The following is a 16,328-nucleotide window of genomic DNA, read 5'->3' as shown; positions in this document are numbered from 1 at the left end:
AAAAAGACATATTATATGTGCGCATTCTTTTATAAATATTGTATACTATTATGTATAATACCAGCAGTAAAGGAATTAAAAAAATTAACCTGCTAACACAGAGCATTAACCACCTAAGCCAGTACTTCTAAATGTTCAGCATGCTCAATACAGGCAAGGCCCCGTACACCAGCAGTTAAAAGTAACCTGTGGCACAATGTAATGACACACCTTCACCCAGATATGACCAAGTGCTTGGGCATAAGAAACTGCATACTAAAGCATCAATAAGGAAATGGCAGCTCATAATGGTGTGTATTCCTACCAACAGGACTTGAGTCTTAAAGTTATTGAAAATTTACATTTTGAAGTTACCAAGCCCTGAATCAGCATGCTACTATTGCCCTCCACTTAACCCAAAAGCTGGTAGAGCTTCCAAAATGTAATAAAGCACTTCAGTTATAGAAAGACTAATCTTCCAGCTGCAATTATATTCAAACCTGAAATTTATGAAAATGCAGTATTTAAGGAATATTTCATTCAGATTCTTACTCTCAAAACCACTGTGCTACTACAAAATCCTGTTCATGTTTCATTCATGCTATTAATGCTTCCACTCCAATCTCCTGCACAATATTAAAGTATCAAAATATCTAAGCAATGACACAGCCTTCCAAAAAAAGGGAGCTGTCTTCCTACATCTATTCCTATCACATGATGTTACTAAACTGGACACCATGTGAACAAGAATACTAAATCCAGAGACAGAGTCATATTCTTGAGTAGTTTAGATGAACGAATTACAAGACTTCAAAAGGAATTTGTTATTCCCATTGGTAATTGTTTAGGTAATCATGCAGAAGACCTAAAACCCATCAGAATTCACTTTTGAAGGGAGAGCTCAAAAATAAATAAATTCAATGACAGCTTTATAAAATCCTTCTTCCCCAGACTACCAATATTAAATGAATAATTAGGAATCCCTCAAATCAAACAGCCTTTAAAATAAACATAGCCCTATGCTGAAAACCATCTCACCTCAGCAGAAACCTAACCCTAAAATACAGGTTTGGCCACAAAACCGGGACCTAAGCTTGTTCAAAGAATATCTGCTCCTTGAAAGTACTCAAGATTAGCTTAACTTTTCTGTCATTAACTGCAGCACTGATAAATTCCATTAGCTTTTAAAAAATAAAGACAATCCTGAACAGTTTTCAAGCGTCATGAATGCATGGATTTAAGCAACTAATTAACTATTGCTTATACAAAACCTACCAGTGCTATTTATTTGTTTTATTAAAAACACTTATTAAGCTTACCATACCACCCCTAGAGAAAGGTATGTTAAGAAACTGAGCAAGTGTTCACCAGCCAGGCGGCTCAAGAGCACAAAGTTCTGATAGACAGACACTGTGTTTAGTCACAGCCACACTCCAATCCACCCCACTTGTGAGGAAACAGGGATGGTTTTCAGCTAAGTCTTGTTCCAAAAATCACATCTCAGCTCATCACACAGACTTCCACCCTTGCACACCAGAAAACATGGAAAACAATGCTCCGAAGCAAAATTAGAAACTGATGAAGCACTGGTACTTACTTCCTAGAGATTCTTTTGGGCTGATATTGCAAGCACTTTAGAAAAAATATTTCCATGCCAATAGGCGAGCGCTCAAGTCAGCACTATTTTATGCACCCATTTTCCTTAGGGTCTGCATCAGTGTTCCACGTCCGAGAACCCCCCCCCCGTCCCGCTCTTACTCCTCAGCCTAGCCGCTGGCTGTACAGCCCCCCCGCCCCCCCGAAGCGAGCTGTCAACACAGCAGCGGGTGCCCACGGGGCTGTCACCGCGCAGGCAGCGCGGAACCACGCTCCGGCTCGGGCTTTTGTTCGGAAGCAAACGCAAACATCCTCCCGGAAGAGGTGACTGTTCCCGCAGAGTACAAGTCAAACAGCAAGGCAGCCCTCTTTACACAACGCACGCATACCTGCCGGGGCTTTTATCTGCTCCAGGAAAAGGTGGGACACGCGGTACTCAGCGCTACAGCACCCGCCCGCACGGCTGCCACGCTAGCGGCCGGCGCAAGGATGTCCAAACCGGATCAGAAAACTCCGGTAGCCCTTCCCCGAGCACCCGAGCGTCCCGCTCGCACCGAATTAGACAGGACGGGACCCGATCCCCTATAAGCTCAGTTCGCGCGGCCGAAACCACCCGAGCAGCGCAGCAGATGAGAAGGAAGCCCCGCGGGGTGGGAGCCACCCGCTTGCTGCGAGGGCCGCCGCCACCCGCCGCGCCCGCTCCCCCCAGGCCGCGGCCCGTCGCTCCCCGCTCCGCCCCGCCCGCCCACCCACCCACCGACCGGGCCGCGCTCTCCGGACCGCTGCGGGCGCCGCCGCCCCTCGGCGGCAGCAGGGCCCAGGCCGGGGCTGCGGCCCGAGCGCCGCGGCGGCCCCAGGGGAGGCCGGGACCCGCCTCACCGTGTGCTCGTGCTCGTCGGCGCGGGCGCGCAGCGGCAGGCACAGGAGGAGGAGCAGCAGCGCGGCGGCCGCACAGAGCTGCAGCCCGGGCGCCGCCATCTCGGGCCTCGGCGTCCCCGCGCACGCAGCAGGCCCCGCCGCGGAGCCGGCCCGCGCCCCGCCGCCAACGCCGACCTGCGACGCCACTTCCGCTCCGCCCGGCCACGTCATCCGGCCGGCCGCCGGAAGCGCGGCGCCTACGGCAGCCGCCAGGAGCCAAGCCGAGCGCCGGGGGCGGGGGGGGGGGCTGCGCGGGGCCCGGCCGCCGCCGCGGGGTGGGGGGCCGGCCTCGCCCTCGGCGCTGCCCCTGCCGGGAGGGGCAGGTCGGTGCCGGCGGGCGGAACAGGGGCTGCGGACACAAAGGGAGGGCAGGCGGGGCCCGAAGTGCCCGGACACCGCGGGCGTTTAAGATGGTACGGCGTTCAGCGCGAGCGCGTCGGAGCTCAGCGAACTGATAAAGTCATTAGGTATCAATGAAATAATCTAGAATTATTTGAGAACAACGTGAGCAGGGCTGTGTGCATGTACCCTCAGAAGTGAGTGGTGGCGTTATCCACAACGCGTGTACCAGCAGAAGAAACTGACGCAGGCAGCGGCCCAGCCAGAGGGGCCGGTACCGGGGCAGCAACGCGGCAGCCAGGCGTCATAAGGGGAAAGTTTTGTGTCAGTGCTGGCCGGGATTGTTTCCGAGTTTTGACTGTTGCTCCAAGACAAGGAGCTAGGTACACCCATTGAGGCATCAGTGGTATTGCAGTACTGATGACACTACCACCTGTATCTTGTGGCATGTACGAGGGTGACCGGAACAGAAAGGACTGACACTTCAGGATAGCAGTTGAGAAATAAGCACTGGAATATTCATGGGTGAGGAGAGTGCAGAGTGCTCCTCTGTGCAACCAGATTTCACTGCTTTTTAGCAGTTTTAGGGGGTTTTTTAATAGCTCAAGCTATAAGACCAAAATAAAAAAAAAATCCAAACCAAACCCCCAAGCCAAAAAGCTCACAGTATTAAGCGTTCACTGATCAGACAACTGTTAAACTGAACAAAACAAACAATTTTTAGAGGATATCAGGCATAACATTTAAGAAAAAGAAGAGGGGGCTACATAATCTCAAATACTGCACAAGCCGACAACAGACACAGCAAGGGACACGAGCTGGGTGCAGGAGCTGTTCCGTGCTGTTAGATGCCATCCACACTTTCTAGGAATGATTCAAAAACAGGTTTCCCTGTTTACCACTGACCGCCATACCTATAGTAAAAGCTTTTCCCCTTGTGGTCTTACACATTCAAATCGCCTTCCCTGAACACCTTTTAGCAAGCTGCATTTATATGAACCTTTTTCCAGATAGTATGTTCACAATCACGTGCCTGTTTCAATACAAGCAAGGGCCCTGTACAAAGGAATACTTGTCAAAACCCATTCATAACTCCTGTTTATATTTTTTTAAAAATCAAAACCTAGACAGCTTTGATAACACCATATGTTTCTTTCTAGTTGTTGCATCTCAGTCCAAAACAGAGATGCAAGCTTACCCTTGGGAGACAGAGGAGGCTTCAGCATCTTCAGTTTATTCAGTGCTTAAGTCTCTCAGTCAACAACCGGGGCTGCCAGAGCCATCTGCTGCAGCGGGCTTCAAGAGGCATGCTGTTCAAAGAGCAAACGCTTTCCCTGGGCCAGCCAGCTGCCACCTCAGCTCCATGGATTGGTTGACACCCCTACAGGTGGCCAGACCATTTACTTTTTACCAGCAATTTTATTATCTCTTCAGTGCTTGAGCTTTAATCTTAGGTGGAAACACACTTCATTCCCACTACCCCCTGCCCCCCCGCGGCATATTCTTGAGTAACCAACAACCTGGTTGCATGCAGTTTTCTTCTCCAGCCTCTTCTGAGCTTCAGTTTCAGAGCACTTCTCTTCTTGGGTGGAGGCAATACAAATCCCATGCTCACTCCCACAAGTAGAGTCTACACATACAAGAACTCCATGCACTGAGCTGTAAGAGGCTTAAAGCAACTAAATGAAACAAAACCAGCATGGAAAACATGCTTTAGTGGCTGAGAAGGTGCATCTCTGCTGGCCTGCAAGACATGAAAGTCATGCCTGCATCGCCACTGTATACCCTGCATTTAACAGTGAAGCCATGTTAGTGCTGTTCCTTTTCTTCTTGATAGGGTGATAGTTTTGCTGTAATTGCTTGGCAGTGAGATCCCTAACTAATCCACAATTTACAAAGAGAGAGAAGGGAATGCCTGAGCCTACAGCTGTATCTTGGATGTTTCCCCCTTGGGCTGTGCAGAAGAGGCCATGCATTAATATAACTCTAACCCTGCCTGTCCCAGCTCATCTCTCCTCCAAGAGCCCTGCAACCATTTGGTTTTGTATAATAGGTCAGGTCAGGTGAAGGAAGTATCTAAGCTGCAAACAGGACAGGCACTTAAAGGCTATTTCGGAGCTACTTTTCAGCAATTCAGGTATAAACCATCTTACTGCAGTACTAGCAATAAAAATCCAGTTCACAGCTGTGAAAAGGCAAACACTCACATACAGTTCAGATAAACCCCTCTCACACAGAACACATTTGGCTATCACATGCAGTGGGTGCAGAATTAAAAATGACAGATCCCTGGGCTGCTTCAGTCCAACAGCTTTGAAAGGAAATCTTCTGCATGACACACTTCCATATTTTGCTCTTCCCTTCCTGCCTTGTTACAGTTTTCCCTGCATCCTACATTCCTACCTTATGTTGTACCCGGTACATGTGGAAGCAGATAAATTCTTATCACATCACAGCTCCAAGCACAGCTGTAGCCAGTACTGAGGAGATGGGGAACTTTCAAGCAAAACCAGGGAGCTGTGCACAAACCAAAGCATGTGTGACAGCTGTGGACAATCAAGCTGTTGAATTTCCTCTTTTAGTTTCTTTCTTTTATCCCTGTTTCCTTCATTTATCCATTTTCCTCATTTCAGCACCAAAACCTCCTTCCCTGCTTCCAATGTCACCAAATAGTGCTGGGAACTTTGTTCTGCTCCAGAAGAGCACAGAAAGGCAGCTCCCAACTCACCATTCCCCTGGCTACTGTGAACAAAGTGTCAGTGAGAGCCCATAGTGTCAGAGTTACTGGAGAAGGCACTGAGGTATTTAAAAAAAAAAAAAAAGGTCACCTCTGTAGCTATAGGCCTGCAGCACAACACCTGCATCCCTCTATCATCAAAAGGAGAGGCTATATGGACTGCACTTGGAGCCATACCCTATGAGTTTAATACATAGATATTTAGCTTATGTCTATACCCCTGAGAGGAGCAGGGGCTTCTCCACCTTCACTCAGTGCTGGCTGAGTCACAGTTGCTGTCTGTCACTCCTGCAGCTCCACACATTGGCTTTGCAAGAGAAAGGAACTACCTCCTTTAGACAGGAACTCTATCACCTGCTCTCATACAGGTTAAGGGGAGCTTACATGACCGCACAGAAGCTTTATGTGTTCTGCCTGTACCTGAGGGAACACCTAATACAGATGGATCTATGTCTCTCCCAGGGCTGGAAGAGGGGGAAGAATGGCTTAAAAAACAAGTAGCTAGTGATGCTTAATTCTCTACCCTGAATGTTATCTTGCAGAATTCCCATCTGCACCACTCATGGACAACCAGAGCCCTATGCTTGTCCCCCAAGGGCCAGGATATGCACAGAAGATTGCAAGGCCTGGAAGAAAAAAAGAAAAAGAAAAAACCCACACAAAACCCAAAACACCTCACTTCCATCATTCAAGTCCCTCGAGATGCAGAATCAATATTAATTTCCGCTTTCTACATTTGGAACACAGAGAGCCAAACCAGGAAGCTGTCCCTAGGTTTCTAAGCCCTCAGGCAGACAAAAGGCTGGACCCAGCCATTGCAGATTCACATCACTAGAAAGGAAGAGTAGAGCAAGCAGAGTCCAGCCCTCAGGCTGCCTGTTTCCACTGCAGCAGCCTAACTACACAGCTGGTATTTGTGAGGTGTGTGCATTTATAATTGGAGGCTTGCTATACTATGCCAGAGCATGGAGTTCACCTTCATATTGCTTCTACAATGAACACATGTAAGAGATACAGAACATAGCACTGCTGCCAATTCCTTCCTCTAATTAGAGAGGTCAGTCATGTGATTTCAAGTAACAACATACCAACCCCTCCCCAAAAAAGGTTTAAGTACAGTTGTTTTGTGATACAGCAGGTCCCTTACCAGCTCTCTTGGGAATTTTCATGGTAAATACAGCACACAACACTTCATTAATGTCTGTCCTCTTCAGGGAGGGAAGGGGAAAAGGAAAGGTGTTTTCAAGGCTGTATGCAAAATATATTCTTGAATAAAGACAACTTCTCATCCTCCCGTGGTTTAATGATTGCTGGAGGGAGATTCTACACCTTCTGAAAGGTCAGTATGTTCATACTCAAATAACACCAAACAGCAGAACATTCATCTGCTCCTGCTGTAATGAGCGTTCTTCAAACAAAATCTTCAAACAAATTACTCTCTTTACTTTTTCAAGCATGTTTTCCAGTCAAGCCCTTGTAAGTTGTATTGAGGGTTTTGGTAACAATGCTTATTTACTTTCTAAAAGGACACGTGCTCTTTCTTGGTCAAAGGGAAACTTCGTGTTGGTGCAGGCCTGCCAAGACACACATCAGCGTTCTCCTTCCTGACCATGATACTTTTTCTCGAAGTCCCAAAGCACCAAAGTTCTTCCAAGCAAAAAGTTACAGAAGGCCAAGAAGTCTCAGTGAAAATCATGGGAAAAGTCACCAGAGCTTTAGGGAGGAGGAAGGGGAAGAAAACATTTGGCTTCCAGTTATAAATAATTTAAGACGACCCAAAAATATCTGTACAAACACGCATACAAACAGAAAAATCTCATATTCCACAGATGTTGAGAGATTCAGCGACCTCTTGGGGGCACAGGTGGAGGATAAAATCCTTCACAGCTTGCAGGCCTATAAAAAAAGATAGAGATCACAAATGCATTTAAAAAATACTAGAGAATAGAGCTCTGGAACAACACATTGCATGCAATAACATCATATCTAGGAATACTGTACAAGCAATAGTCATATAAGAAAAACAGGCTATCAGTGATTCGGCAACAGAGGAGATGCCAAGGTACTAAAGCCCTGTTCCTGTCCAAGTTATTTCTTCAGCTACAGAAATTCTACTATTACTGGAAAGAGATGCTATAATACTTGTTTGGAGTGAAACTTTGATAGTGTAGTAGCTTTCTTCTGAAAATTACATGAAGAACAATAGGAAGAGATCAAAAGATTCAAAATCTTTTTTTCAAACTAACTGCATACAAATTCCAGCTATATTCTTGCCAGAGCCATGCCAACATACAGAACTTACTGCACCCACACATTAGTAATCACTGTTTTAACAGTTGGAGAATTTTATTAGCATCTGTACTTAGATAAGCCTCTGGGACCTGAACTTCACAGACTCACACTAGTTGGACTAAAGGAATGTTTACAAGTTACTTAAGTGTGTGGTGGTCTGATCAAATGAAGGCAGAACACCTCAACACAGTGCAGTTCTTACTTTGAGGCCAATCAACAAGTGTGCTTTGGGGAGATCTGAAGTTTGTAAAAAGAAAGAAAAGTCCAAGGAATGCCAAAAAGGAACTTCCTCTGCACTACACTTTGTATGTTCCAAGAGGATCAGGTACTGAATCTCTGCCGGGGCAGGATGCTACTCCACCTGGGTCAGCCTTATTATGGCAAGCATCGTGTGCTTCAATAGCGTTGCCTCTTGCAGTGCGTGAACCACAGTCACAGCATTGCAATAGGCGTGTTACCTACTCGGAAACCAATCCCACCAAGTGTTACAGATGAGAAACAAGGATCTTACAGCTCCCAATCGTGTCTATAGATAATAGTTTGGTAGATTTTGTTGAAAGACACATTTGCTACCTGCCCGAGGCTTCCATAGTGATTCACTGAAAGCTCACGTTTGAGCTGCATTTTAGCTTTACCTGCTTGCACCTCGAGGAGGTACTCTGGGAGGCCTTTCTGGGAAAGGCAGCCTATCGGCTTGGTGGGCAACTGGGCTGCGGCTTCTAGTTGTTTCTGAGACTTCATTGTCCTACAAAATAAAAAAAAGTTACAGACCAGTAGAATTTGGTTCTTGTTAGCTTCACAACAGAAGTAGCTACATTTTGCCATTTCTGCAAATGCAATGCCATCCCTGAGCTCCTTTTCTTTTGCATGAAAACAAAGCCATGTACTTAAGAACAGTGGACCAGTATATAGCAGAGGTGAAAGCTTACCTCACTGTCCCCTTCCATCCCACTGCTGACGCTCAATATGCTCCGCGTGCTGGAGCGGTTACTTGCACTACCTGGAGTAAGCAAGAGAAAACAAACTGATTATTAAATCCTGGTGATGAAATCACTTAACTCAGGACTCCTAACCTCACGCTTACCTCTTGCACACATAATTTAATGCTTGTTTAGATTAATTTATTTCCACTGTTATTTTTCACATGTTAAGGATCCAAACAACAGCATTTCATATTACACAGACCATAGGGCCAAACCACTCAGTTTTGCTTTCTTTGTAGCAGATTTCTGCCCTATCTAGGTTCAGGCTTCTGGTTAAATACTCACAACCATAGTCTAACTGAAAGAATCCAGTGCCAATATCAGCAAGTCAGGTAAATATTTTCACAAGTGTTGCACACCCAACATTTATCTATATTTAAATTATCAGGCCCGTGTCCTTAACAACTGTGTGGCTTTGAGCATTCGTTCTTGCAATAAGTGACTCCTTGAGGGGTTATTGTTCCCAACAGCTGTTCACCACCTCTTCTCACAACGATCCTTACTCCTTACAGGAATGTTTCCTAGTCTATTTCAGAGCTAAAAGTGACAAGCTTGTTCAAACAACCTTCAGCAACCATTTATGCAAACCCATTTAACTTGCACAGACTCAGAGTGGGAATGTTTTTGCAATCAGTCATACCATCTCTGAAGGGGAGAGCAACTCACAAACATATCCTACACTGCTATGGCTGGTTTCAGTCAAAGACCCAATGTTCTATAGGGCTGTGCAATACTGGCACACTAATGTTCAGAAACCTATACACTGAGATGGAGGCTAGAGAGGTTTTCTCATAAGATGCAGTCCCTCCCTAGCCTTGGTGAGGTAACTCTCATTATCAGCTGGTACAAAGAGCAGCAGTTAAGAGCGCTAAATACTGTGTCAGGGTCCCTTCTCACAATCATGCCATAGGAAAGACAGCCAGGCTGCACACAGTGAACTCTGCAGGCTCGTTAACATTTTTGTCACAACTGCTGATATACAAGTTACTGGCTCAGTCAGCTGCCTCTGGCACCTACTCTGGATGTGTGCCAGCTGTATCTTGCCGAGAGCCACAAAGGTAGTAACCTCACTGGGACTCAGTTTTCCTTTCGGGGGACTAAAATGATCTCAATGATTTCTGCAAGAATTGCTCAGTCTGCAGTAACAGTGAGAATGCAGGGATTTAGTTTGCACAAGTTAAACCTAATAAAAACCGAAGATAATAAAAATGTGCAGATTGTCCAAGTCACTCAAGAGTTCCCACAGTTACCAATGAAAAATGCTGTCCTTTATCTACAACAATTGAGGAAGTGCCATGTATAGACTGGTTCCCAGCCTGCAATATAACTATGCCCTCAGAGCACACTGCCTGCTGAGAGTCACAGCAAGGGAGCATCTTTTTTTCAAAGAGAGCAGCTGCCATGTACTTTTAAGAATGGAGGATGGGTGATATGCCTTCCCTGAGAAGGCTCAAGGGAATCTTTTGCTCTTTCAGGTTCTGCTCCTGCAGAGATGCAGACACAAGATGCCCAAACCACTTGACGTACCTGGAGTTGTTTTTACAGTTTTGAGAACAGTCAGCCTAAGGCAGACAGGGTTTGGGGTGGCAGTGTCAGTACTGAGATTCAGGAACTGTCCCCTGAGCTGACTCCAGAGTCAGGCTGGGGAAGTGTTTTCTATCCAGCTTTTCTGTTAAGAGGGTGACACTCAGGGTTTGCTTACTTGTTGTGCTGGATGTGCTTTCTGTTTTCCAGTCTCCTCGCTTTAACTCCCTCTTTGGTGGGAAAATGTTTTTCCGGGGGGCGTATTCATATATTCCACATTCTGGTTTTCCCAAAGTATTCTGAGAATGTCGAATGGGTACTGTAATTTCGAGATCTGGAAGGGAAAATGAACAGCTCTGAAGGGTCTATGCAAGTATAGCCTCTGAGAGACAGCTGTACACCCTAGAATGAAGTTAAACACAATCACATAAGGGCAATCATAACTGTACACGAATGACTCAAGATTCACTCCACAGATGTGGGCATCCTTTCTTCAGTCTGGGAAATGGAGGAGTAAAGTAATTTCCCTATGTTTTAGCCAACAGACACATGGATGTGAATATTAAGATATCACATAACTACAACGCACATGTAGACATTTCTGCCTGAAGAGCCTGTTAATATTGTTGGCTGCTTCACTACCAGAGAATGTCAGAATCAGAGACTCTTACCTGCACTTTTGTCTTTTTTTTGCTTCTCCATTTGCCTCCTGGTTATGCTGTCTCGTAGCCGTTTCAGATTTTCCTAAAAACACCACAAGATATTCTCTTCAGGGCTCTGGATAAAGGAGGATGAGCAGCTTTGACAATACCAATATTATATTTCAGCTAACTTTTCAACCAAGCTGTAACAAAACCTCCTAGACCTGGCTGAAGTCCAAACCATGTCAACAGGTTTTAATCTATTCCCATCAGAAATCCATGTGCGCCTTTCAGAAGCAAAGTTTTTTCAGATGTTTGTTGTGTATGTTAAGGTCAGGTTCACAGACTCACTGGCAGTTACAGATAAGCAGCACATTTGGTTTAGAACTCCTATTTTCTGTTTCCACTGTGACACAGGGCACAGAAACATGACTGAGGTTCAAGTAACTGCACAGTCCTTTCTGTACTAATGAACAGATAATTCTGACTGCAGGGACAGAGGCGGCTGCCACGCATACCAGAGTGTGAGGGACAATTCAGAAAGAATTCAGGACATCCCCACTGAAGCAAGAGGGGACACCTGGAAGTTTAACTGGGAGCAACATCTCTTCACCATTGTGTGGCAGCATACTGCACCTTACAGTAAAAAAAGATGGGGAGACAAAAAAAGACAACTTTTCCAGCAGGGAAATATGTACATGTGTAAGAGAAGGAAAACCCTGAATAGGTGCAAAAGCAGACAGAACAATTGCTCTAACATGAAGCACCATCTGGAGCAGAGACTTTGAAAGTTGCTCATGGGATGGGGCACAGAGCATGCCACTTCATCTCTGCTACAGACATCTGCTAAAGTAGCACTGCGTTCTGTACTGACAGAAGAAGGGATTCCTCTGATTGTTTCTGGGTAGAGAGAACCCTTCCAAGTGAGAATCAGGAGGACAAAAGGCTTTTTTCTGACAGTTCCCAAAACAGTGTCACATACCAGAGACCAGCACCTCAAGTGAGAGAGCAGACTCCTGCAGCATGAACAAAAGGCTCCAACAGAAGCAGGCAGTGGTTTTAAAGAGGGAGCCCCACTCAACTTGAGAATGGAAATTTTAAACTATGACTGCTACTTCTATCAGTCATGCTGCTGCTGCTGCAAACATAACGACTCCCTCATTCAGCTAAGCCACCCAAACACTGCTTTCACTAATGACAGCTGTTAGACTTTGCCCAGCTGTAAAGAACAGGTAGTCTTGGAGGCATCAAACACCCAGGGAAGGATCAGACCATTTACAAGATGCAGCTTTAAAGCCAATACACCATCTGGGACACTGTCTCTTCACTGATCTGAAACGGATGAGAACTGACAAGCTAAATGTTCACCACCTAAGACCCCTGCCAGCAGGTAGGTGCAAGGTGACCTCTAGAAATGTAATTTAGCCAACTGGATTTGGCCCAATTCCTAGTGTACAGATCTCCAAAACCTAACCATACTACTGTAAGACAAACAGATGTGTAAAACAGCTACCTGCTTGATGCTGCATGGGAACAGCCCCTCCGTGTCAGAATTCTGCTACCTGGGGGACTGCATTAGCAGTCTTCCTGCTCTAACCAGGAAAGAAATGTACCCACACTGAACAGCTTGTGATATATACCTAGAGAGACAGCTGTATTTCTTAAACACTGGAATAAGCCTGTACCTGCTGGAACCGGAAAGATTCTGATCTCTTTTTCTGGTTCAGTTGCCACTCCTTAAAATGAAGTACAGCTTCATCAACAGTGAGTATGCCCATTTTCACTTGCTCCTGTAATGTAATCAGCTGCCGTTGACCTGGGGTTTTCATTCCAGCAAATGGATCATATATGCTTGACTGAGACAGGTCCCTTACAGGCCTGACTATTGTCTCTGAAGAGAGAACAACACCAAAAATATTATTGAACTTGTGGCATCTGCCCTTCTCACTGAATACAAAGAAACTCAAGCACCCTTGATATAGCAGACATGCAAAAAACAAAAATCAGTATTACAGACTGAATGTTTCCCTAACCATAAGAGTGTTTTGTCCTTATGCCATTCTGCTATTTGTCAGGGCTAAAAGCCCAGCTGAGAGGTAGCCTTGTATGCAAATATGTCCCAGGGATAAATCTCAGTTCTTAAAAAAATAATTTAAGTGAACAGCACAAAATGTACTCCTTAAAGTGCTCTGCTTCCTTACTGCAAAAATCTTTCTCTCCTCAGCAATCCGCAAAACAGAGCTTTCACCTTGGCAGTCACAAAGCTAGACTCTTCCTAGGTAATCTGTGCAGTGTAACTCCAGAAACATAAATGTAAAAAAAGGTACTTCAATGATCATTATGATCCTGACTGAGGATGAACTCCAAGACAGGGGATATGTACAATATGTGATAAAAGGGTACCCCCACTCACACTCTGTAGTTCTAAAATGTTTCCAATGTCACATAAGGTCAGAAAGGTTGGGTCATCCATATATGACTATTATCCCCAGAGCCTTGTAAAACAGACTGTTCTGTCACATTTCACACAAATGAAGCTACCTCAGCAGATTTGCTTTTGCATTACTGGAAAGATTTTCAGGGTGAATTTCTGACTTACCTTTCCTAACCTTTCCTCTAGGGACATAGAGATTCTCAGGTCTTTGAGCTTTCTGTGCAAAAACTGTAAAACAAACACTCTTTAGATACTGAAAGGCATCTCATGAAGACAGAAATAGCAAGGATGAATATGGGAAGCATACACAATTCTGCGCTGCATTACAGCTTCTGTTACCCTACTAAGTCGATTGAAGAAAACAAGATAAGGAGTTGTACAGCAGCACTCCCCTTCTATCGACCTCAAAGAATTTAGCTCAGCTACCTCTAAGAGAAATCTGGACATGCTTTCCCCACAGTCCTGTCATGAGGGGAAGGAGCCGTCACTGAAATTACTCTCCTGCACATTACTGTAGTTCTTGATAGAATGTTTGTGAAATATGAGCAAGATTTCCAAAACTGCCTAGCAAACTCAGAGGCACAATTTTCAATTTCAATTAAACCCCACCTCAGAGGGAGCTATTGAGGTATAGAATCATGTACTATACAAATGCTATTGAATCAATGATACCATTACAGAGAAGCAATGTCTCAATTAGCTTGATTGTGTCATAATATCAAGATCTTTCCTATTTAGTTGGATTGTTTATACCATTTGGGGGTAATTTGTCATCCGACTGCTTTCACTAAGAGGAAGCTCAGAACAAGACCTCAGGATACAACATGCCCCCCATTTTCAGAGTAGGCAGAAAATGAAAAAACAGATCTGAAATTGGATCCCAAAGGTAATCCAGCTCTTACAGAGCAAGAAAGACTCCAGAGTCAAATAATACAGGGGTCTCAAACATGTAGATTTTCTTGGCGTTTAATCAGCATCCAGAGCCCACGTCAAAGCCATTCTACAGTTGACTAGTCTACAGTTTAGGTCCTGGTACCCAACTCACTTTTGGAGATGTACAGCTCATTGTCCGGCTGTGGAGAGCTGGATTCTGGTCTTGGAACTGGAACTGGAGGTCTGCTAGCCATTTCCTGTGGAAAACTATCTTGTTCCACTGAGTAGTATACATCTTCTCCATACTGCTGGTAAACTCCTTCCTCTGAATCTGGCAAATCCATGCTACTGCCTACAATAGAGTAGAGTTTGTAAGAAAAACAACCTGGCTGCATCAATGAACACTGGATCCCTCCAGATGCACTATGTACCACATTCTTAGCAAGTTGGCCATTTCACAGGGAAAAACATCCAGTTTTGCAGTGACTTGAAGTGCCAAAGCCCTTCAAGACAGGACTTGATCAAGTCATTAACACCTAGTAGCATGTGTTTGCCACTAAGCCTGTACCATCTATGAAAAAAACATAGTGGAAAATCTTGTAACTGTTAAGAACTCAAGGAACAGTTCACTTAATTCCAGTTAACAGTAACAGTTAACATATAACAGTTAACAAATCAGAGCACTGGCTTCTACAGTGGTCTACTTTGTGGTGGTCTACAAAGTACTATAGAAAATTATTCCTTTGTCTGAAATGAGTGATCGCCATGAGCTGACAATATATTTGGCATCAGAACCACAGGTATGCGTATCTGTACTTAACAAGCCCAGCTACCATTATACCACCTCATCATCTCCAATCTATTCTCACTCCTAACATGACTGCAAAATCATCAAATGCTGTCATACCTGATTTAAAAGCTTACTTCCCTCTCTTTGCATGCTAGCAAAAAGAATTAAGAGCCCCTGGACTAACTCCCTACTCTGTTACCAAGTCACAAGTGAACACCCTAGCCACTGGACTGACTTTCCTTTAGTGATGTTGTAACAGCTAGCTGAGTCAATGCAACGGAGCTGCCAGAGCATCAGTGTTGGCAGGGAAAACAGAACAAGATGCTAAGAGCCCCAGACTTAACCTTGCTCTGAGTCCAGCTGGATCACTCACAAGAAGTGAGCCTGTATCCCATGGAACCTGGTGAGTCAGGAAAAGGCTTGGACAAACCAATCATGCTCAGTGGGGATAACATGGAGCTAAAGTCTGGTTTTGGTCAGAGAAGGCAGAGGGAGCACTGACGATGCAGAGCGTAGATCAGGTCTGCGAGCCAGCAGTTCTTTTCTTCTTTCCAGGCTGCTGTTTTCAATGGATGGACTTTTGAATAAAGCTTCTACATCACATTCATCACTAGCTTGTGCTGCTCGACTTTATACTGCCTGTGAGGGGAGCCTGTACTCATGTCAGGACATCAGAATTAACTCCCATCACTAAGATAAGGACAAAAGACAGCCATTCCTGAATAAATACCAGCTGTGTGCTCACACTTACTAGTAGGCAGGGACTGGAACTAGAAATCACTCCTCTTTGGTAAGAAACTAACCGCATTTGTGAAATCACCTTACAAGCTGCTGTTTCTGTTATGCCTCGTTTGTACCCAATAAGGCAAAGTTGTCCATGTCCAACAGTGCGGACTAGCTCCTATCCTTAATAGATCAAGGAGAAATCTCAAGTTCCATTCCATTGCTTTAACTGTGCTATTACCATCCCTCTCTCCAAACAGGTCTCACCTTCTAAAAACTTGCGGAGCATTGAGTCTTTTGTAGTTAGAGAAACTTCATCTCCGGCAACTGGAGTGTCTGGTTTGGACTGAAGCATCTCTACATCTGAAAAACATCAGAAAGATGAACCTGCTGATTATGCCTTTAAACATGCAGAATAATATCATATCATGATGTGATATTTCTGAATGGACCTTTGATCTATGGTGAAAATCAAAGAGGAAGCCAGGCAACAGACATT

The 16,328-nt window shown here is 44.9% G+C and overlaps 2 protein-coding genes across 7 annotated transcripts in view; both read right to left on the bottom strand.

Moving 5' to 3' along the window:
* The window catches only part of TM9SF3 (transmembrane 9 superfamily member 3), a 49,653-nt gene extending 46,989 nt beyond the window's left edge, over positions 1–2,664 (bottom strand). The window contains exon 1 of the mRNA XM_054831832.1: positions 2,455–2,664. Within this exon, the coding sequence (XP_054687807.1) occupies positions 2,455–2,664 (210 nt within the window). The remainder of the gene's footprint in view (positions 1–2,454) is intronic.
* Positions 2,665–3,527: 863 nt separating this feature from the next.
* Positions 3,528–16,328, bottom strand: part of PIK3AP1 (phosphoinositide-3-kinase adaptor protein 1) — a 46,491-nt gene continuing 33,690 nt past the window's right edge. For 5 of the 6 annotated variants that reach the window (XM_054831825.1, XM_054831827.1, XM_054831829.1 and 2 more), the window contains 9 exons: positions 16,097–16,192; positions 14,489–14,668; positions 13,609–13,671; positions 12,695–12,900; positions 11,040–11,112; positions 10,547–10,702; positions 8,791–8,861; positions 8,497–8,606; positions 3,528–7,465 (listed from right to left, as the gene is read on the bottom strand). In XM_054831825.1, coding sequence (XP_054687800.1) covers positions 7,411–7,465; positions 8,497–8,606; positions 8,791–8,861; positions 10,547–10,702; positions 11,040–11,112; positions 12,695–12,900; positions 13,609–13,671; positions 14,489–14,668; positions 16,097–16,192 — 1,010 coding nt within the window. In that variant the 3' untranslated portion in view covers positions 3,528–7,410. The remainder of the gene's footprint in view (positions 7,466–8,496; positions 8,607–8,790; positions 8,862–10,546; positions 10,703–11,039; positions 11,113–12,694; positions 12,901–13,608; positions 13,672–14,488; positions 14,669–16,096; positions 16,193–16,328) is intronic. The other variant, XM_054831823.1, reaches the window with a different exon arrangement.

This window comes from Grus americana, chromosome 7 (assembly GCF_028858705.1).
Source record: "Grus americana isolate bGruAme1 chromosome 7, bGruAme1.mat, whole genome shotgun sequence".
In the NCBI taxonomy this organism is placed as follows: domain Eukaryota; kingdom Metazoa; phylum Chordata; class Aves; order Gruiformes; family Gruidae; genus Grus; species Grus americana.
The sequence above is the reverse complement of the archived record's forward strand: the minus strand, read 5'-3'. Positions and strand labels throughout refer to the sequence as shown.